At 39.8% G+C, this 21609-nt stretch overlaps 2 protein-coding genes across 3 annotated transcripts in view; one reads left to right on the forward strand and one right to left on the reverse strand.

Moving 5' to 3' along the window:
• GSAP (gamma-secretase activating protein) overlaps positions 1 to 17889 on the forward strand; it is a 259405-nt gene extending 241516 nt beyond the window's left edge. Inside the window, exon 31 of the mRNA XM_058725308.1 lies at positions 17816 to 17889. Within this exon, the coding sequence (XP_058581291.1) occupies positions 17816 to 17871 (56 nt within the window). The 3' untranslated portion in view covers positions 17872 to 17889. The remainder of the gene's footprint in view (positions 1 to 17815) is intronic.
• CCDC146 (coiled-coil domain containing 146) overlaps positions 1 to 21609 on the reverse strand; it is a 115576-nt gene that overhangs the window by 32025 nt on the left and 61942 nt on the right. For both annotated transcript variants that reach the window (XM_058725303.1, XM_058725302.1), the window contains exons 3-4: positions 8154 to 8236; positions 4782 to 4991 (exon numbers count right to left, since the gene is read on the reverse strand). In XM_058725303.1, coding sequence (XP_058581286.1) covers positions 4782 to 4991; positions 8154 to 8236 — 293 coding nt within the window. The remainder of the gene's footprint in view (positions 1 to 4781; positions 4992 to 8153; positions 8237 to 21609) is intronic.

A 21609-nucleotide genomic window follows, 5' to 3' on the forward strand; every position in this document is an offset into this window, starting at 1 on the left:
CCTATTGATCCTACACCTCACGCAGGCTGCCACTAGGGGGTGGTAGTGTGCTGTCATATTTTGATTGTAAAGGCCACCTTAGCGTCCCTGAGTTGGAAAAATGGTGACTTGAAGCTCTCCCACAAGATAAGACTCACAGTCTTTCCTTTAAGTAAATATAAAATAATATATTTTTTAAAGAAACATAAGATGGCTAATTCTTTAGGACATTTTAAACTAATTACGTCTCTATCATGTGTTTTTTATTAAGAAAAATTGACTTTCCCTTTAAGAGATGCATATTTTTCTATTTATAAAGTCTATCATTCATAATCCCATCCCATCACAGTTGATCATTTTCATTTTCCTTGTATCTTTTAATTAAATTATATAAAATGTGTATATATGATTGAATCCATTTTTACCTAACATGTAATTAAAGGAGCTTCCCAACTGCAAAACAGTCTTTGTAATTAGTAATTTAATAGTTAGTTTCAAGGTTTCCTAGTGGGTGAGTGTAGCATAATAAAACAATCCCAAACATTGTCCATCTTTTACTGAACTTATATCAGGTAATTTACATGCATTTCTAAACTTCAGAACTTACTACATAGGTATTATCTTCATTGTACAAATGAAGAAAACTGAGGAGTTAAGCGCCTTTTCCAAAGTCACACAATCAAAACTAAACTGACATTCAAACCTAGAAATTGAGCTCTGACTCCACGGTGCTTTTCAGTATCAAGCTGCCTGCCTGTGGAACACATTATTATTTAAATATTCCACTATTTTTAGAATTTAGATTGCTTTCAGTTTTTTACTCTTAAAAGTAATCATTTAATACATATTCTTGTGCATTAATGTCTTTTTCCCCCCTCCTCTGGATTCTCCTTTTTGCATGGCATTACTGAGATAAAGAAAAAATACTTTTGTGCCTCTTGATATATACCAACTTCTAACCTTTTAAATTGACATCAAACTTTAAATCTGTCTGACATTTTCAGCTTTCCTGACTAAGGGGTGCTTCAGTGTCAAAGCTACTCAGGATTTATTTCTTTTCTGCAGCAAGAGAGTCCTAACTGAAACCATGTCCTCAAAGGTTTTTAATTTTAAGGACTTGGGAGTGAAGAGACAATGCAGGAAACCCTGTGTGTGGCCATGTGCAAGAGATATTTTTCACTATCAGTAGTAGAACCAGTCTGAATTAGTGGAAGTTGCAAGAGGTAGATTTTTGAACCAATACAAACCATAAACATCTAAAAATCAGGCTGTCCAAAGCTGGAACGGGCTGCTGTGGGAGGCTGTGCGCTCCCGTCAGAAGGTGTTTAAGCACAGACTGGTGATCACTGACAGAAGACTCGGGTGGATTCTAACCTTGTAGTCAGGGCTGAGAACTGCTTTTGGAGCCAACAGTTCTTAAAACTCTGGCATTTCTCAGAAGTATGCTGGGATCTTGTAAAAACTGCAAATGCTGCCTTGGGTGAGAAGGCTTGGAACCATTAGTTTTAAGGTTGGATCTGCCTTTCAATCAAGTTTCTCAGGTCCTTCTCTTTTAGATATGAAGACCACACCCTGCAAAACCTGTTCTAAGCTCATTCTGCTCTTGGTTGCCACAAGGAGAGCAGGAAAGATTTAAAAAGTGTTTAGGAAGTGAAATCTATTCCAGCAGTGAATTTTTCCTTACTACTAATCCTAATGACCTGTGTGCCCCTGTGTCGTAGCTAACATTCCAGAATTCCAGATGCTTTGCTAAAATAATCCCTCTGTTCCTTTCTTGCTGCATCTGTTTGTTTCTTGGTTCCAACTTTGCTGTTACTACTGGACTAAGAATGGCAAATGGCTACCAAGCCCGGATTACACCACAGGGATGGCAGGGACCAGCTTGGAATAATGAGCAGTCACTAAGGCCAGGGTCACGTTGGGATAGCCCTGCATGTGAACAGCATGAGTGCTCCCACTCTCCATGTCCCTACCTGTGACAGATAGCAATAACTCGCCATGGCCTTGTTTCCCCACCTGGCCAAGACTTGTCAGAATGCATCAGATTTAGTATCAGAGACACAATTTACTTGCTGTCCAAATCTGAGGAGTTATTAGAAAGCAGGGAAGCCCCAAAAGGTAACAAAGTGAAGGCAAGGAAATGGTTGAAAAGGATATTGGAAAATCTTTTCAGAGGCTGTTTTTAGAAAGATAATGACTTCTACTTTGTTTCAACATAAGTTCTCAGGGTGCCTGGGTGGCTCAGTCAGTTAAGCATCAGTCTGACTCTCACGTTCATGATCTCACAGTTGGTGGGATTGAACCCTGAGCCTGGCTCAGCATTGCATTGCAGGCAGCCTGGAGCCTGTTTGGGATTCTCAATCCCAGTCTCTCTGCCCCTCCCCCACATGTGTACACTCTCTCTCTCAAAATAAATAAATATATATTTTAAAAAATTTTTGAGTTCTCAATAGTATTTAAAAACCTCATTATTTATAATATTAATTGAGCTTACTTAAGGTTACATATCCTTTTTTTAAAAAAATATTTATTTATTTTTGAGAGAACACAAGTAGGGGAGGGGCAGAGAGAGAGGGAGACACAGAATCAGAAGCAGGCTCCAGGCTCCATCCTGTCAGCACAGAGCCCGACATGGGGCTCAAACCCACGAATTGTGAGATCATGACCTGAACTGAAATCGGATGCTCAACCGACCGAGCCACCCAGGTGCTCCAGGGGTTGCAAATTCTTTCCTAAACTGCATATTCAAGAGGTCAATGAGTATTAATCTCATAACTGAAACTATGGTAATAGATTTAATTGTAACTTACCATTAGCATTTATTAAATAGAGTTTATATTATGTGACAGCATAAGAAAAGTCAACCAAATTATAGAGTAAAATTTTATTCTCTAGAGCATTTGAACAATAAATTATTCTTCATAGCTGCCAGTGATTCAGAAGTTCCTAAAGATATTGGGGTGGAGGGGTGTTACTTACTAGAGCTTCTATTATTTAGACCCTGAATAAAATGAGTTTGTTGTACTGATCTGAAAAATATCATCTGTGTATTTGAATGAATGGTTTTCTCTCACTGGCTTAGTTTCTTTATTTTTAGGTGGGGATGAAAATATCTACTTTTTTCCTGGGGAGAGAGTGTTGAGTGTATTTGTTCCTATACAGTGTGATATGAAATATGTTAAAGCCAAGGAAATACGCAGCCTATATAATTCTTTCCTGGTATTCCTTTGGGAATCACCATTATTTTTATGAAAATAAGTTTGTTAATACTTGAGATGTGAGGAAGTCTGCTCGGGCTCAAAGTATTATGCGTTGCAAATCCGAAAACAATACACGCTAAACATTTCTGCAAATGTGAGTCCTGAATATTCTTGTTCACTGTAGGTCACTATGCACAGTTCCCTCCCTATCCCAGGCAACTCAGTGAACAATTTGCCTGTCTATACCTAAAAGGCAAGAGTTCTGGTTGTTGCTGGGTTTTTTCCTTGGCAGGAATACTTGGAAATTTTAAACAATTTAAATATCAACTGACTTATGTTCCCTTTACCCTTTCATGGAAATGTCAAGCATTCTTATCTTCAATACTAATGAACAACCACCAATTGTTTTAATTTCATTATTTTCTCAACTGAAAGAGTGCTTACAGAGCACAGAAATAGCTAGCCTTTCTTTTTATAGATCTCAGTGTGAGCCTGAAACAAGTTTAGATTGAAAGACAAAAGAGAACTCAGATTTTTTTTTTTTGCCCTGAATGTGATTCTCCTGATGAAACTAGCCTTCTTTAGCCCCCCAGTTGAAAAGATAGGACCCAAAGAGAAGATTTCAAAACCCAGGGCTTACAGAGTCCTCAGAAAGTCACTTTAATAATTTGCTTAACTCTCGGTAGCAATGAATTATATTTGCTCTGTCGGAGATCTACTGAGATTCTTAAAATTAGCCAGAGGAAAGTTCTGCCACCTTAAAAGGTAACAAATCCTAGGAGCGATTATTTGGCTTTCTCTTCAGTGCCCAGGCACAGCATCCAGCATACCACAGCACAAAGCGTGGACTGTACTCATTTTGAAATTCAATCTAAATAGTGTGATTTGCTGAACAAACTCTTCCAGTGACTTGCTACTCCCTCCACAGGAAGAACATTAGAGATTTTGGAAATACTATTTGCCTTTCTAGCAGTACCTTTCTACGTTAGTTCACTGAATGACATACTCTAGATCTGGATAGGTAAATGTGTCTTCCAAAAGGATATTACTGTCTTTCTTGATCCTGAGGGATAGTTCAGGAGAACAAGGTTGAACAAGTGGTCTGTGTTCGTGTATTAGAAAAATATAGTGAGCTAGATGTGACCCTCAGCTCACACAGGTTTGTCTGCAAAGTACACGTGGGGCGTCCGCTGTGCAGCCGTGTGGTCTGGTCCTGCCGAAATGATACTGGGCTACCATCAGGGCCAGAGAGGGCGAGAGTGTGTCCCAGGTCTTTGTTCCATGTAGTGTGCTCTTTGGCTGCAACTTCCAAAGCTTATGACTTTCCGGACACAAGAAAACACAGTAGAGATCTCCTCCATGAACACATTTCCCTGTCACTTGAGCCTTTTTCTGTAAGTTGTGTTACCTTCTTGTTCAGGGATGGCCCGTTCTAGGCAATCAAGGAAAGAGCTAGGCTTGTAATCATCTTAACATTGCCATCTTACACTCAGTGTGCCTAAAGTTCCTTCCTAATTTAGTTTAATTTTTATCATTTTATTTATGTGGAAAGAGCTTTCCTCAAGTGTATCTTCAGTGTGCTTGAGAGAATTGTGCACTTACCTATTTAATCTGTACTGATTATGGAACTCTCTTTCCTTCACTGCATTATATTCATTTTGATACTTGAGAAGTTGTTCTCTCATTTTAGAGACCTCAGTGGTGAATGCCTCAGGAAAATTATCAGCTTGCTGCAGGTGAAATTGCTGCTGTTGTATTTGCTTGGTGAAACGTTTGGCATCCTGGAGCAGCTGGACCTCTGACTCCTGTGTGCTGGGAGCCGTGAAACAGAGATTGAAATAATGAGAAAGGTGTACTTTTAACATCCATAGGAACTCCTGTAGAGATCTAGCAAGGAGAGGAGGGAGCGTGTCCACACAGCTCCTGGTTCCTTCCGTTCCTCAGTACAATTCAATTCAGTGATAAGTTTGTGCCAAGTATTACAGTAGGTACTAGAGGTGAATGGAACTTACAATCTAGGAAGGGGAACAGATGGAATAGGAAGCTGGAGTACCAGCTGACAAGTACTACCACTATCGTGTAGATCAAAATGGTGGGAGAGACAGAGAAAGCACTGAGTTGGATGGGAATATGGTATTTTTATTGGGCTTTGAAGAACAATCATGACTTCCCGGACTGGCAGGGGGTGGGGGGGGGTTGATAATAAGAGAGTGGGTCCTCCCTTTAACTGCCTCAGCAATGCTGGCTCTAATTCTTGAATTCTCCTGACCTGACTGTAGGGAAATTTTTTCCTCCTTAATAAACTAAGAAACAATAAAGTTTTCTAATGACACTTTACTAAGAAACTGGGAAGAAAAATTTTCCTATAAAATTATGGACATAAACTCCCTTACAGGTTTCTGATCCTATCTTCAATGTCTGGCTAGAGCCAGATTTAAATGTCACAGTTGAGGGGGATCCCCTATCTAGGTCTTGTTGCTATATAGGAAAAAAGGTTAAATATCTGGCAAGAAGCAGATTTGAATGGACACAGAAACTGGGCTTGGTGAAAGCTTCTAAAACTCATTCATCTGTGCTGCAGGCTAGCCCCAGCTGTAGCCTTACCAGCAGACTTGATTCACGTTTCCCAAAAACCCAACTGCCTCACATTAGCTACCTCTCCTGTTTGGAAGCAAGACAGGGCTGGTGCCATTTCCGGTTTTAAAGTCAGCACGCCTCTTTGGTGCACACCCCAGCAAGGACCCTTGCCGGGCGAAATCTTCAGGTTTCTCCTCATTTGCAGAGATGCCCAATGACTTGACAAAGGCTCTCTCAACTGAAGTTGTCTGCTCCACCCATTTCCCCTATTGTTAATATGTCATTTGCTCAATAACATCCAGTGAGACATTTACTGGGACATACTATGCCCCAGGCACTATGTTAGGTACCAAATACCAACACAGCTATGGTGATAACACATATGATTTCTGTTAACAGAAATTGGAGTTTTTTCTTACAATTTGGTTTCCTTGCATGTTAATATATTTGGTAAATCCAAAGTGGCCTGATCTTCAACTGTGGAATTGTGAATGGTTGTTAGCTTGTGCCACGGTGCCTGATTTCCCCCAGAAAGAAAGTGGACAAGGTGGTTAGGGTTCCAACCAGAACACAAATGGTAATTTGCCTACGTGGACTTAGACTATGCACCAGCATAAGAGAACTGAACAACTTTTATAACGTGGTTCCTATGCAAAATTCATTCAGCTTCAGTTCAGCATTTCCAGGCTCTATATGCCCTGTCACAGCCCCAGCAGCAAGAGTGGAGAGTTGGCGTCTTCGTGCTTTTCTCGCCCCCCAGGCGGGAGGAGTGGGAGAGGGTGGTGGGTGTTTGTAATCACAAGAGAGGGAACTAAAGGGTCAAGAGGAGGTAAAATGTGGGTAGCAGAAGGGAAGTAATGGTTTTGCAACACAACCTGGAACTAGGAAGAAATAACAAGGCCATAGTCTTGGTCCTACATGGCTGTCTGTCACTGGGGCCCGGGCAAGAAGGAAGCTGAATCAGCACCCCACAAGGCTCTCTGGGCTGGGCTCTAGACTAGAGCTATCTGGAGGGTGAGAAGTGTTGCTGTAGGACTCACATTGGCAAAGAGTCTTGAAGGGATGTTCTTAGAACTGCATGGATTTCCCCCTCCCCCCCCCCCCACTTAAGCAGTGTGAAGTATGTTGAAAAAGATTACCCAGACTTTCCATCTAAATCCTCCAAGTTCGTGTATCTTGAGAATTATGTGTCTACACTGCCAGTCAGGGCCAATTGTGGGAAATGATGGGATAAGGGTGAAGAGTTAGCTTGAGGGTGGCACAGAGGAGGAGGAGGAGAAGCCAGAGCTGGGGGGTTGTTAGGAACCTGGATGGAGTGAAAGTGAAGGGTGCACAGAGATGGAGCTCTGCTCTTCTCCTGCTTCTTCACTTTTCCCTCATGCTTCCTTCCTGAAAGTAGTCAAATGACTTTGGGCAGGAAAAGAAGTAGAGCTAATGTTTGCAGATTGGGGGACAGGATGGATGGGGAATGACAGGAGGGAGTTTCTATCCATTGCTGCCTCTCCTTGGCTTTTGATGAAGACCCTATGCCAGGTTATGAGGCAGGAGGTTATGGAGAAAAGGAAGAATGAGGCTGGGGAGTAGTAAGGAGTAGCAGCAGAACAGGATTTCCCTTCTTTCTTCACTCTCCTTCCCTCTTGATTCCCACTGGCTATAGCAGGTGCTTAGGAAACTTTGTGGAATTGTCCTGTGGAAGCATATTCTTACATGCTGTTGATTGTGACTAAGATTAGGAGAGTAGCCTAGGGTAGAAGGAAGAGGTGACAAAACTGAAGCCTCAGCAAATGTAGCCTGGGATTGTGCTAGTGCATGAAGGGAGGTGGGGAACACGGAACGCTGTAGGAGTGTCCTGTAGTAGATAATGTCAGTGCCCCATCAAATCCCCTTGGCCCACTCTGGGGTCACCTGTAGCTTTGGTGGACAGTTACCATACATCCTGACAGACCTGTGTGCCTCTGCCTGAGAGCTTTGTCTAGCCATAGCAACTTACTTGGCTTCTCAAAAGGCATGCTAGAAGTGCGGGGGGCTCCTCTCCCTAGGAGTAATCTTTGATCAACGATGGATGGAAATTAGTGGACAAATATCCCAGTTTCCTTACCCTTCGGTGGGAAAGTTCCGAGGTGTGTTCTACACACTCAGAGGATCCTCAGTGAGACTGAGCACCAGTTGGCCACAGTGTTAACCTGCACATTAACACACCCTGGCCGGATTCCTCTCTTCCCCATCTCACTTCCCCATTCTCCCATGATAATTTCCGGTATCACTTCTCAAACTACTTGAACTCAAATCTTTGCCTCAAGGCCTGCTTTTGGGAGAATAAAAAACAAGATAGATCCCATCACAAAAAAAGAAATATAAATATGATAAAAGATGTCTCCACGTCTGCAAATAGCATACCTTATCACGGTATCATGTAGCAAGGTGTACTTCGCTTTTAACTCTGCCATTCTGGTTCCAGGAAGTTTTCCCATAGCATGTAACTAACAAAGAGAACACAAGACCACGATTAGCCATCACACTCCTTATGCTTAAAGCAGAGATAAAATGGATATATGGATATCTTATAAGATCTTTCCAGTCGACATTAGAGAGGAAACACACCAGACAGGATGGTATATTACAAAAATGCTGGGTGTTTGGAGAAAATAATTCTAGTTCTATTCTGCCTCCAGTAAGCTCTACGTTCCTGAGCAAGGCTCTTACCTCTCTAGACTATGATTTCTCCATCTGTAAATTGAGGGAAGGAATTGAGTTAAGTTCTTCCAATTCTAAGAAAACATATTTCTAGTTTTAGCAAACAGCCTGAATAGTATAGATGTTAAGTTAAAAACTTACAACAATTTGTAAGTTGAGAGAACTAATAAATTACTTATTTATTACTAATAGCTGAGCGTCTATTACAAGCAAGTGTTATATTTCAATTATTTCAAAGATATTTTGTGAAGTAGGGATGAATCGCCATTTTAAACTAAGGTTTGGAAAGTTAAGTGATTTGTGTCAAAGTTACAGAGCTAGTTAAAGGTGGTGTGTCAGGATGTAAACCCAAGTGGTCCAGCTCTAAAAATCCACGACCACTCCCCTATACGACAATCTCTCTGCCTCTACTGTCGAAGAAACATGAGAGTTTGTTTGGTGCGTAAAGTGCTATTATTTGTTTCTTTTTCATTTTGGGTGAAAGAACTTTTACTCTCAGAACTAGATGATAAGTAGTAATAGACATCACAGCGCAACACAAAACACTGAAGTTTTACCATAATGCAGTGAGCATTTGTGTTAGGTTTGACTTTACCTGAGCTGCTACTGACACAGTATCAAAAAATGGAGCTAAAGGAAAGATTTGTGTTTATCAATGCCCTGTGGTTCTTACCTCCAAAATATCTCCTGAATCCATCTGTTTCCCTCTCCTTTCTCTGTGACATCCCTGGCTAGTCTAAGTGACATCCCACAATAACGAAACCTCCACTGTCCCCCTCGCCTTCCCTGTGTCCACTCAAGGCCCTTGTCTGTCTACTTTCAGGGAGAGCTTTTAAAAAATCAAACGAGGTTTTGCTATGCTGGGTGTTCAGAACTCAAGTGGAATAGAATTCAAGACCCTGGGTGTGACCCCTGAGGTGCTGCGTGACCCTGCTGCTTTCCAGTCTTCTTTTCCAACCTGCTTCTCAAGCTCTTAGTGCTCCAGCCACACTGCCTGCCTTTTATTTCTGTAAATGCACGAGTCTCTTTCCTTCCCCAGAGTCTCTGTGCTGGTCATTCCTCACTTTTCCTTGACTTCACCCCTATTCTTTCTTCATACCTCAGCTTAAATATCAATCTGTAATCAGGCATTCTCTGACTTCTAAATTAAGATAGATACACACACCACTCACCCCAAAAGAATGCTGTACTTAATAACAGATGCCATATTACAATCTGCAGTAATAAAGAAATGTGACTAAAGAAATGTTACTCCCCAACTCATGTATAAGCACCATGAAGAAAGGGTCTGGGCTACTCTGTTCTTCACCGTATCCTCAAGCCAGCAGAACCCCAGACCTGGTGCAGGTACTTGGCAAACATGTGCTGCATGAGTGAATGAGTGTGGCTGATAAAATGTGATGGTCTGAGTCTCCACAGTAAGGTTTCATGGTCTCTCTACCCAAATCAGGGTAGAAAAAACAGTGTTAAATCCACTATGAAACCCTTTTGTGAAAGTGTTTGGGATCTTTTGAGAGTCACCTACAAGCTGGTACCAGACCTGGGTTCCAATCCTCACAACCCTCATTTCTGTATATGGGTAGATATGTAAACAAGATTTTTTTAAGTTTTTATTTAAGTTCTAGTTAGTTAACATACAGTGTAATATTAATTTCAGGTGTACAATTTAGTGATTCAACACTTCCATACAACACCCTGTGCTCAACACAAGTGCCCTTCTTAATCCCCATCACCTTTCAAACTTATCCCCCTCTGGTGACCATCAGTTTGTTCTCTGTAGTTGAGAGTCTGTTTCTTGTCTTTTCCCTTTGTTCATTTGCTTTGTTTCTTAAATTCCACATATGAATGAAATCATATGGTATTTGTCTTTCTCTGACTGACTTATTTTGCTTAGCATAATACTTTCTAGCTCCTTCCACATTGGTGCAAATGGTAAGATTTCATTTTTTATGGCTGAGTAACATTCCACGGTATGTACGTGTGTGTATATATACATCATGTCTCCTTTATCCATTCACCAGTTGATGGACATTTAGGCTCTTTGCATAATTTGGCTATTGTCGATAGGGCTGCTGTAAACATCAGGGTGCATGTGTCTCTTTGAATTTGTAATTTTGTATCCTTTAGGTAAATACCTAATAGTGCAATTGCTGGATCCAGGGTGGTTCCATTTTTAACTTTCTGAGGAAGCTCCATCCTGGGTAAACAAGATTTTTAAGCCCTGTGAGAAGGTTCTACTTCTCGCTATATCAAATATCTTAAAATGTATTCATATGCCGCCTTAAATATAATTTACATGTAACTTTTTAAGTGTTGAGTTGCTGTTGGTAGGTTAACCTAATGTTACATTTTATAGATATTTAATTAAACACATTCTGGTTTTTCCGTTTTCTTTCTGTACTTTTGAGCTAATACGTAATTTACTTCAGATCGCAAGCATTTTCATTGGTTCCTAAAAACAGTATAGGACATAGGTACTGTGCCTTCAAGGTCTAATATGTTAAAAAAAAAACAACTTTGCATCAGGGCACTCTTAAAAGAGAAAAATTACTGGGAAAAAAGTTATGAAAAGGTTAAGTGTGTGAATGTGTGTTTGCATGTGTATGTGTGTGATATGAAGACCATGTGGGGACCAGTCTTGTAATTAGTCAACTAGGTAAGCCATTGGTAATTATGGACTCCTTTGTTTAGAAACAAATAGAGTATTTATAGCTTTGTTTTCAAGCTGAAAAGATTTTTTGTCTCACCCATGGTCCTGCATGATGGAAGCAGAAGTAAATATGACATGGGTCCTGTCCTAAAGTAGCTCACAGTTTGAGAAGATAGACACAAAATAAACCATATAACACTTACACTATGCTCAGTAGTTTTATTGTTAGCAAATAACTGCATTTGGTATTTTGCGATCATTTCCTTGACATTGTAAGTTAAAGCAAATAAGTAAAATTACAAATTACAGACCACTTCCAGGGGATGGAACTTCCAGAATGGTCACTTGAAGAGCTTGATGAATCTTCTACCTCAAAGAAACATTAATTAAACTCACCAGAATTATCTAACACAGCCATTTAAAGTCCCTGGAAACTGACCTAAGGGCATGCAAAAACTTTAGATGTATGTATTTAATAAAATCTGAAACTCAGTAAGAACGGTGGGAGACTGTGGCACATGAACCATGAACTGCCTCCATTGCCCTGAGGTCCATGTTGTGGAAGAACTATTCCAGGCAGGCTTGGCAGCCAGTAAAGAGCCCATCTCCCCCACCTTCCTATTGTTAAAGACCTATTCAGGTGGGTGGGGCAAGGTTAAAAATAGAAAGGCAAGACTATCTACATCAGAGACATCAGAGACTGCACACTTCGGGGGAGATACACTTCACAGAATTAGTCCAGCCAAGTCACTAAACAAATAAACAAATGAACAATGCTAACAAAAATATAACAGCAACAACAAGAAGCCTGGGAAGATTCAGAAACCAGAGTGGTTACAATATATTATCTAAAATGTCCAATTATCAACAAAAAATTATGAGCCCTTCAAAGAAATAGGGGGAAAAACGGCAAAAACTCTTTTGGTGGGTAGCAGGTGTTGGACTTAACCAAGACTTCAAAGCAGCTATTATAAATATGTCCCAACAATGAAAGGAAACCACATTTAAAGAATTAAAGGAGACTGTAATGATAGTTCATCAAATAGCAAATACCAATAAGGTAGAAGAATAAGAACTAATATGTTAAATGATGTTCTTTGGTCAGTAAGAATGTATGTTTTTTGTCTTTTTATGTTTGCTTATCTGTATCTTCTAATTTTCTCCAACACATATGTATTGCTTTTAATAATAAGAGGTTATTAAAACATGCTTGAAAACTATTGCTGTAAACAATAGAGATTCAGAGCAAAATTTCAAACTAAAGTGTGCCGTGATCAGATCCAACTGGCATATACAGACAGATTCTAGGTCAAAGGTAGTGAAAACTCAGCTGTGTTTTCCCTAAGTTAAGTCTCTTCTAAAATACCAGTTAATGGAAGCCTGGTGGTAGGTGGCCAGGGGTGCGTGTTGGTGGGTTTTATGGCCACAGAAAAAGCAGGACGGCTAGAGAGGTTTCCTTTCCTACTTGTTTCCAACACTCCAGAAGCCATACTGCCTTTGATGCCTACAAATCTGTCAAGAAAGCTGGCAGGGCAAAACATCTGATATGTTTTTATAGTTTCTATCTAAATTGGAAAAAGTTAAGTCATAGACATTTAGAAAGAGGATTGATAAGCTATCTTTTATTTGGTCTACTCTCCTAAAAACAAATCTGTCTTAAAAAGAAAAAGACCAAACTGTAAAAAATGGATTTTAGCCTCCTTAAAAATAAAATTCATAATCTAGATGTAATACTCATCAAACAGTGACTTTCTGTGACATTGTAAGCTGTATCCTTAAGCAGGTCTATCTCTGGTTGGAAACTTGAGACTTAATTCTAATAGATGAAATGTTTCACTTATAAACATGGAAAAAATAGTTGCATTTTCACACTGCATGATACAAATGGGCACAGAAAACAAGTTTGTCATGTTTTAAAAATGCAGGATCTAAGAAATAGTGCGTAAGACCCAGTTCAAATTGTCAAAGAGTATACATAAGGAAAGGTTAGATAGTATGTCATTAAGTTCATAAATATGATTGCACAATAGGTACTTGTGTTACTGAATTGCCTTGTTGGTAATTGAGACTGGAAGGAAACATTTACTCTAGAGCTGAAAGTTTAACAAGAGTTCATGATTCATGGATAGCATGTAATGATATGGAAAAAATTTCAAAAATGGAAATACTAAGACATTCCAAGGAAAGTAAGAACTTTCACCAAGTGAACTGATCTGGAAGGGGGTCAGCATGAGGAAACAATTAGGTGTTTGTGTGGGCGTCTACAGGGCAACCACAGTGACCATGGTTTTTAACCTACTATATTCTTGTTGCCTCTTTGACATTACCTATTTATTGGTTTGATCTTATCCTCATGAATAGTTGGCTTTGTCAGGGTAGCATAAACTTGAAAGCATAAATATCCTTAGGATCCTTGTCTGCCACTCACCTGCTCCCTTTCTCTACTAGAAATAAACAATCTAGCCATTTGAAGCAGTTTCCAAATGCAGTTGAGCTCTCAACAATGCTTCCTTACTCCTTTTGTTTGACTTTCCGCCTTGGTTGTTATATCAAGTGTCAGCTTTCCCTTATAGGTAACTTATTCACCAAACAAAATTAGGCCACCTGAACTCATCTACATCAAAAGATCTATTTATTTATAGCCGCAGCCACCCTTAACTTCTTCCCCCAAATTTCAAAAATGAAGTCTTCTTTTTCTCTTGGTTAAGGCAAGCCTATCCATCTGTGTTTTCAAATATATACTCTCCTATTTCTTCCTAGGCATTAAAGCAACAGTTATACCTCCCTCTCCTTTATAATCTCTATTTCTCCCACTTAACTGGCTCAGCGTAGTATTGTAGTCAAGTACATCACAAGTGGACTTTGATTTGAATTCCAGCTCTACCACTTTTTTTTAATTCCAGTATAATTAAATTCCAGTATAAGTTCTATTATATTCAGGTGTACAATATGGCGACTCAGCAATCCTAAATATTACTCAGTGCTCATCATTAGTGTTCTTATTCTGTCATTTATTTCCCCCATTCCCCTGGTTCCCTCTGGTAACTATCAGTTCTCTTATTTGAGTCTGTGTTTTTGTTTGTCTCTTTTTTTCTGTCTTTGTTTTGTTCAGCTCTATTACTTTTTGACCTTGTAACTTGGAGTAATATTTAATCAAGCTGTGCTTCAGTTTTTATAGTTTGTAAAAGACAAGAAGACAGAAGTAGTCCCCATTTCATAAGTCCATAGTGAGAACTACATTAATAATTACATATGAGGTATTTGGTGTAGTATCTAGGACCAAGGGCTTAATCAATGGCAGTAATTTTATTATTATCATTATTGACATTATCCTCAACCTATGAATGTCTTTCTCATTTAAAAAACAAACAACACAGGGGTGCCAGGGTAGTTCAGTCAGTTGAGCCTCAGACTCTTGATTTCAGCTCAGATCATGAATCCCAGGGTTCTGGGATCAAGCTTCACATAGGACTCTGGACCGAGCATGGAACCTGCTTAAGATTCTCTCTTTGTCTCTCTCTCTCCCCTTCCCTCTCCCCATCTGCCTCTCTCCCCGCTCTCTCTGTCTCTAAAAAAAAAACCCAAAAAACCACAAAACACACACACACACACACACACACACACACACACACAAAACCCCTAACAACACAAAATCTACGCTGGATGCTGTGCTCCTTTCTCTCTCTCTCTTTCACTCTCACTTCAGCTTTCTTCAGGAGAGGAGTCTCTGTTCTGTGTCTCCACCCCCTTACCTTCCGGGCACTCAGGGAGTTGTAGTCACCGGCTTGCCAGCACTTAACCAAACTAATAAATGGATGGATGACTAATTTCTCTGGCAGATTTTGATATTTTTCTCTTAACCACTGTTTTCCAGTAATTTGTTTATGATATATCTTGATGTGGTTTTGTTTGGCCTGAGATTTGTTCACAATTTTGGATCTGTGGGCTTATAGTTTTCATGAAATTTAGAAAAATTTTAGATGTTGGTTTTTCAAATATTTTTTCTGTCCCCCTCTCCTTCCTTCTGTGATTAAATATTCATATATTTGGCCACTTGATGTCCACAGATCACTGATGTTCTCTTTTTTATCTTATACTCCTTTTTCTTTGTTTCATTTTGAATAGTGTCGATTGTTACCGAAACCTACCAATCTTTTTTTCTTTAGTGTCCAATCTGCTATTAATCCCATCCAGTGAATTTTTCATCTCAGATACTATGTGTTTCATCTTTAGAAGTTTAATTCAAGTCTTTTTATAACTTTCTCTTCTCACATTATGTTTATGCTTCCTTCTACCTTTTCCCCAGTATTAAAATATGTATAATATCTGTTCTGATGGCCTTGTCAATTAATTCTATTTCCGTGTCTACTCCATTGTTTGATTTTTCCTGTCATTATAGGTCATATTTTCCTGCTTCTTTGCGTGCCGGACATTGTGAATTTTACGCTTTTGGGAAATGGATTTTTTTTATATTCCTTTAAATATTTTTGGGCATTGTGAATCACAGTTGTGTTACTTGGAAACAGTTTGATCCTTTCAAGGCTTACTTGTAATCTTTGTTAAGGAAGTTCAGAATGATCTTTTGTTTAAGGCTAATTTGGCCCCACTACCGAATCAGTGCCCATATGTCAGGAGGTCTTTCTGTCCTGATTTGGCTCTATGTGAGTTCCAGGTATGGTTCAACACCTCTTCTCTGGGAGTTCTTTCTCCAGCCTCAGCAGTATCCTTACAAGCATGCACTGACCAATATTCCTCTGCAGTTCTCTGGAGCTTCCTCTCTGTGAAACTCTGCCCTCTCCTCACTGATGTATTTTAGCCAACTTGGCCTCCATGAATCCCAAACTCTGTCTCCACAAATCAGCAAGATCACTTAGTTCTGCTTGGGGTCCCCCTCCCTAAGCTATCATTACTTGGAAACACTGAGTAGTGAGATGGGGCGATGATAGTTCTTAATTTATTTACCTACCCCCTCCCCTCAGAGATTACTGTCCTGTGCTATTTGTTGTCCAAAGTCTGAAAACCATCATTTCATCTAATTTGATTTGATCTTAGTTGTTTAAGGTAGGAGGGTATATCTGGTTCCTGTTACTCCATCTTAGTTGGAAATGGAGCCCCAATGACCTCTTAATTATTATATTCAAATGATATTCCTCTGTCCTTAGATTACTTGATGATTTTATGCCATTTATTACTATTGACTTATCATTCCTGGAACTCTCTCCTCTTCCAGTTACTGTACTATATCATCTCATGGTTCTCTCTCTTACTCTTCTGTTTTCTTCTCCAGTCCTCCCTTTCAAAGTTGGTGTCCTCCGGGATTTGGTCCTTATCCTTTTCCTCTTTTTAAATTACTTACTTTCCCCAGGGCCTCTTATTTATTCCCATAGTGTGAACTACCGCCTACATGCTGATGGTCCCCAAACAGGGGAGTCTACAGGCTGTTACTGGTCTAGTTAGAACTTGATTTGTTCAAGGGCCTTGTTAAGACTATGGGAGTTATGGTGAAAGAATAATAAATGTCTTCTTTGTCTAACACCTGGAATACGTGAAATTGTTTCCTTAACACAATATCGACATTCAGGTATTGTGACCATTTTTTTTTAGAGAGAAATGTATTATCATGTGGCATTTTATCTATAGATTTTGTTGAACCAGATCTTGTCAGTTTTATAGAATAAACAGAATCTGTAACTCTTTGCTGAGCATGTGGCAATAGATAACCACTTCCTCTGACTTCAAGTCTTTTCTCCCTTGAATATGTCCTCCATGCTGCCAGCAAAACACAATTTAAAAACACAGTTTTCACCTTGCTTTAAACCCTTCAAAGGATCCCATCACCTTCAGGATTAACTCTAGGTCCATTAACATGCTGTTCAAGGGCTTTCATTATCTGGCAGTTGCCACCCTCTCCAAACCTATCTCCTCCCTTTCTAAATCTCCCGTGACCATTTCAGTTCTGGGTCATCTCCTGTGAATGGCAGAATGATGTCTTTCCCCTTTGCCCCCAAAGATGTGCACATCCTGATCACGGGGACATTTCTAGAGATATTTTACCTTACAGGGCAAAAGGGATCTTGCAGATGTGATTAAGAGTGTGGACCCTGAGATACGGAGGTTATTATGGATTATCTGGCCAGGCCGCAGCTACTCACAGGAGTCCTTAAAAGTCCTTAAAACCAGAGGAACTTTCCTGGCTGGTTTAGGGAGATGAAATGGAATGAGGAGGAAAGGTTGGAAGTGTGAGAAGGACTTGACCTGCCAGAGGAAGGGGGTCATAGGACAAGGACTCTGTGTAGCCTCAAGAAACTAGAAAAGGAAAAGAACCAGAAATTCTAGGAGAGACTCCCAAAAAGAATGTGGTCCCACCTAAACTTTGATTTTAGTCCACTGAGGTCTGTGTTGGACTTCGACCTACAGAATTAGAAGATAATAAATGTGTGTTGTTTAGGCCACTGCGTTTGTGGTTAAGAGAGCAGTAGAAAAAGAATACAGTTCCCAACCATACCACGCCTTGCATGTTATATTCCCTTATCTTCAGTTTCTTCTCTCTCTTGTCCACTTGGAGAGCTCTTACTCTACCTTTGAAACATCTCAGTGGTCACCACCAGAGACACTGCCAGGCAGAATTCTTTTTCTGTCTTTTTAGATGCATTTGCTATTGTACTCATTATACACTATTAACGAAATAATGATTAAACATGTTTCTTCCCACCAGGCTGTGTACTCTTTGATGATGGAATCCCTACCCCTTTATTCATCTTCGAGCCCTAGCACATGGCTTGGTATCTTGTAAGTGCTCGATAGTGTTCACTAAACTGTTGTTGATTTCACCTTATCTTAAAACAAATGATGCAGTTGGAAGAACTCTTGTTCATTCACTTCCTTCCATTCCAACCTCCCCATTAGAGAAGGTGGGCATAAAAGAGGAACAGAGCAAGGTAACTTGGCCTGAACATAGACTCGAAAGAGCAGAGAATGTGCTGTACAAAACCAGCTGCCTCACCCACAGCTTCTCTCCTCCCTTCTGTGTGGCTGGCAGGGCGCACAGGATGAGCAAAGAGGTCAGGGACTGTTCTCCCACAGCTGTCTTGTTCCTCCTCTGGTGGCCCATCATAGGAATGCGAGGGGGAGGCTACAAGTGGCAAACAGGGCCTCCCAAGAGTTAAGGCATTAAGTGCAGTGGACACTGTGGATGAGTACTGCAACTGCTTAGCTATATGTAAGACTTCAAAGTTAAGTTATAATAGTTTTAAGATAACATGTGCAGCCAAATAAATAAAAAGCAGGCCTAAACACATACATGCTAAAGGGTGGCATTCCTTTAAAACACTCACATTTGTCCCCCTGAAACTACGATTACAGTTTTCCCTTGTTTAAAAATTTTCCCCTTCTCTTCCAAAGATCATGAGGAGAAATGATAGCAGGTTGGAGTGGCTGTGAGCCTGGGAGGCAGGAAATGAGCCAGATTAAAACCCAGATGCCTCTTCAAGAGCTTCAAAGGGTGAACTAATGATTGAGAGCAAAGAACCTAACTGGGCCAGAGACATGAGAGGCAGAACATAACTGGAGTCAAGAAAAAGAGCCAGGTTAAAACCAGTGAATGATGAACGTCACAAAACAGGAACCAGAGGAGTAGGCATTGGGGGCAGGGGTGGCATGAACCCCAGAAAGGATTGTGTTGCTGGCCGATTCTGACCAATCAGCTTTCAGTCTTTCACATCCAGAGGTCTCACCTCTAGTGCACCTTTATAGATCTTGAGTTGGTTTAGGCAGTGAGAACCCCGAAACAAAGCTGGGGCCCTCAAAGGCCAGGGTATTTCTCACACAAAATTTGTGAATGTATGAAGGTCATGTCCACAGCTGGTCAATTGTTCATCTCACTTTGTAGTTCACAGACCAGAGCTGCTGCTCAGACCCTGCCGTAAGGGTCTGTCATTGCGAATGTGGGTTGGATCCCAGGCCTGGCTGCTCTCTCTGCTGCTGGGTAGGTGTGGTCACCCACCCTTCAGACCTTCTCTGGTCTGCTGACAGCACCACCCCTGTCAGCTGGCTGCAGGCCAGAGATCCCCAGCTCTGGACCGTAAGGTTACAGGTAAGGGACATAACCTCTCCCCACAACAAAGAAATTTGGGACTTCTGGTGCCCGCCTTCCTGTTTTGAAGATGCTTCTGCCCCACAGTGCTCTTGCCAGTATTCATAAGTAACAATTTATTTAGTGTAGACGCATCCAGGAAGCCACCGGCACCAGCAGCACTCTCCACTTCCCCTTCTAGCGGGCAGATTGTGATGGACAATAAAGTCTTTCACTGTTGATTGCAGAAGTGTTCTTTAAAAAAGAACAAAAACCCAAAGTTGCAGCTTGAATTTCCCCATTGATACCATAAAATGGAAACTTGGGAGCAGAATATGGGGTTGTTTGAGTTCCACTCTTGTTTTTTTCCTTTTTTTTTTCTCAACAAGAACATTTTTTACTTGAAGCATACTTCAGAACACATGGTGCTAAAAGATACATATAAAACATTTCATCCAAGAAAAACAGAATACACATTCTCCTCAAGTACACACAGAAGAATCCCCTGGTTAAATCACATAAAAAGAAATATAACAAATATTACAAATTTGAGAAAACTGAAATCATACCAGGTAGATTTTCCAACCACAATGGTACAAAACTAAAGATTAGCAATAAAACAAAGCTGGAAAATCTACAATGTAAATATTAAATATTTAACATGTAAATATTAAACAACACACTACTACACCAGCAATGGGCCAAATAAGAAATCAAAGAGCAAATCAAAATATGTCTCAAAACAAAAGAAAAACACAACATTCCAAAATCTATGGGATGCAGCAAAAGCATAGTGTTAGAGTGAAATTTATGCTATAAATGCTTGTATTAAGAAAAAAAGTTCAAATAAACAACTTAATATTATACCACCAGGAACTAAAAAAAGAAAAAACTTCGCTAAAATTTAGTAGAGGAAGGAAATAACAAAGACCTATCAGAAATAAATGAAATAGAGACCAGAATAAATAATAACATAACATTGAAAGCAATGACCAGTTTTTCCAAAAAAATAAACAAAATTGCCAATGCTTTAACTACATAAACCAGGAAAGAAAGAAGACTCAAAAGCCAAAGTGAGAAATGGAAGAAAAAACAGATACCACAGAAATACATAGTGTGATAATAGATCACTGTAAACAATTATATACTAAGAAATCAAATAACTTAGAAAAAAAAAACCCAGATAAATCCAAAAACACACAGGTTACCAAGATTGAATCATAAGTCTTGAATCCAACAAGTAGGAAAGCTTCTTAGACCAGTAACAAGAGTGAAAGTTCAATTAGGAATCAAAAATCTTCCAGCACATAAAAGCCCAAGACCACATGGTTTTATTGGTGACTTCTATCAAACATTAAAAAAAATAATGACAATCAAATTCTTACAAATAATGGAAGAGAGGGAACACATTAAAAAATCATTCAATGAGGCCAGTATTACCCTGATACCAAAACAGGATAAAAACAATACAAGAACAAAAAAGTCTAGTTCATCTGATATAAGTATTGCTGGTCCTGCTTTCTTTGGACATCCATTTGCATTATAAATATTTCTCCATCCCCTTGCTTTCAGTCTGCAGGTGTCTTTAGGTCTCAAATGAGTCTCTCGTAGGTGAGTTCTGCTCTTGTTGATTCACTGGTAGGGGGCTTTAAATCATAGCAGGATATTTAGACAAACCATTTAATGTTTATTAAATTTACCCCAAGTATTTTATTCTTTTTGGTTCTATTGTAAATGGAATTGTTTTGCAATATAATTTTAAATTGTTTGTTGCTAGTGTGCAGAAGCAATTCAATTTTGTCCACTAAAATTATTAACCATGAAAATAGGGGCCAATCCTCGATACTCTGGTGTCAGCCTTTTTTATGTGTTGTACAAATGTTTAAGTTAGGGCAGAATATCTTTGACCCCCTTGTTTACGTGATGTATCCTGAGCATCTAGAATAAACTGACACTGAAGTGCACAAAAATATTTAATAAGTGAGGCCATTATATCTCACACATTCCTCAATTAGAGTACATATCTTGCCAGCGTTGAAGTCTTGCTCATATGTCTGTCCACCAGATGAAAAGCTCTCTGAAGGCAGGGATCATTCTAGTGCCCCAAGAACCTTGTATAGTACATGTCTGAAGAACCTGTCAGTATCTAGCAGAGTGGGGGTGTGACCTGAAGGGTTGAACATACCACAAAAGGAAATTTCAGTATATAACTTCCCCTCTCTACATACATGTGTGAATTGGGCTAAAATGATCATCAAGGGCATCACCACAAGAATATAAAGAAGTAAGTCTAGAAGGAATACCAGCAGCCCGAAGGGTGTTTGTGTGTGTGTGTGTGTGCGTGCGTCTGTGCATGTGTGCACATGTGTGTAAAGGTAAGATGACATAAACCTGATATTGACTGTGGGAGATTTATGGATTGGTTGACTGTATATGGC

The sequence above is a fragment of the Neofelis nebulosa genome, chromosome 4 (genome assembly GCF_028018385.1).
Source record: "Neofelis nebulosa isolate mNeoNeb1 chromosome 4, mNeoNeb1.pri, whole genome shotgun sequence".
NCBI classification, from domain to species: Eukaryota; Metazoa; Chordata; class Mammalia; order Carnivora; family Felidae; genus Neofelis; species Neofelis nebulosa.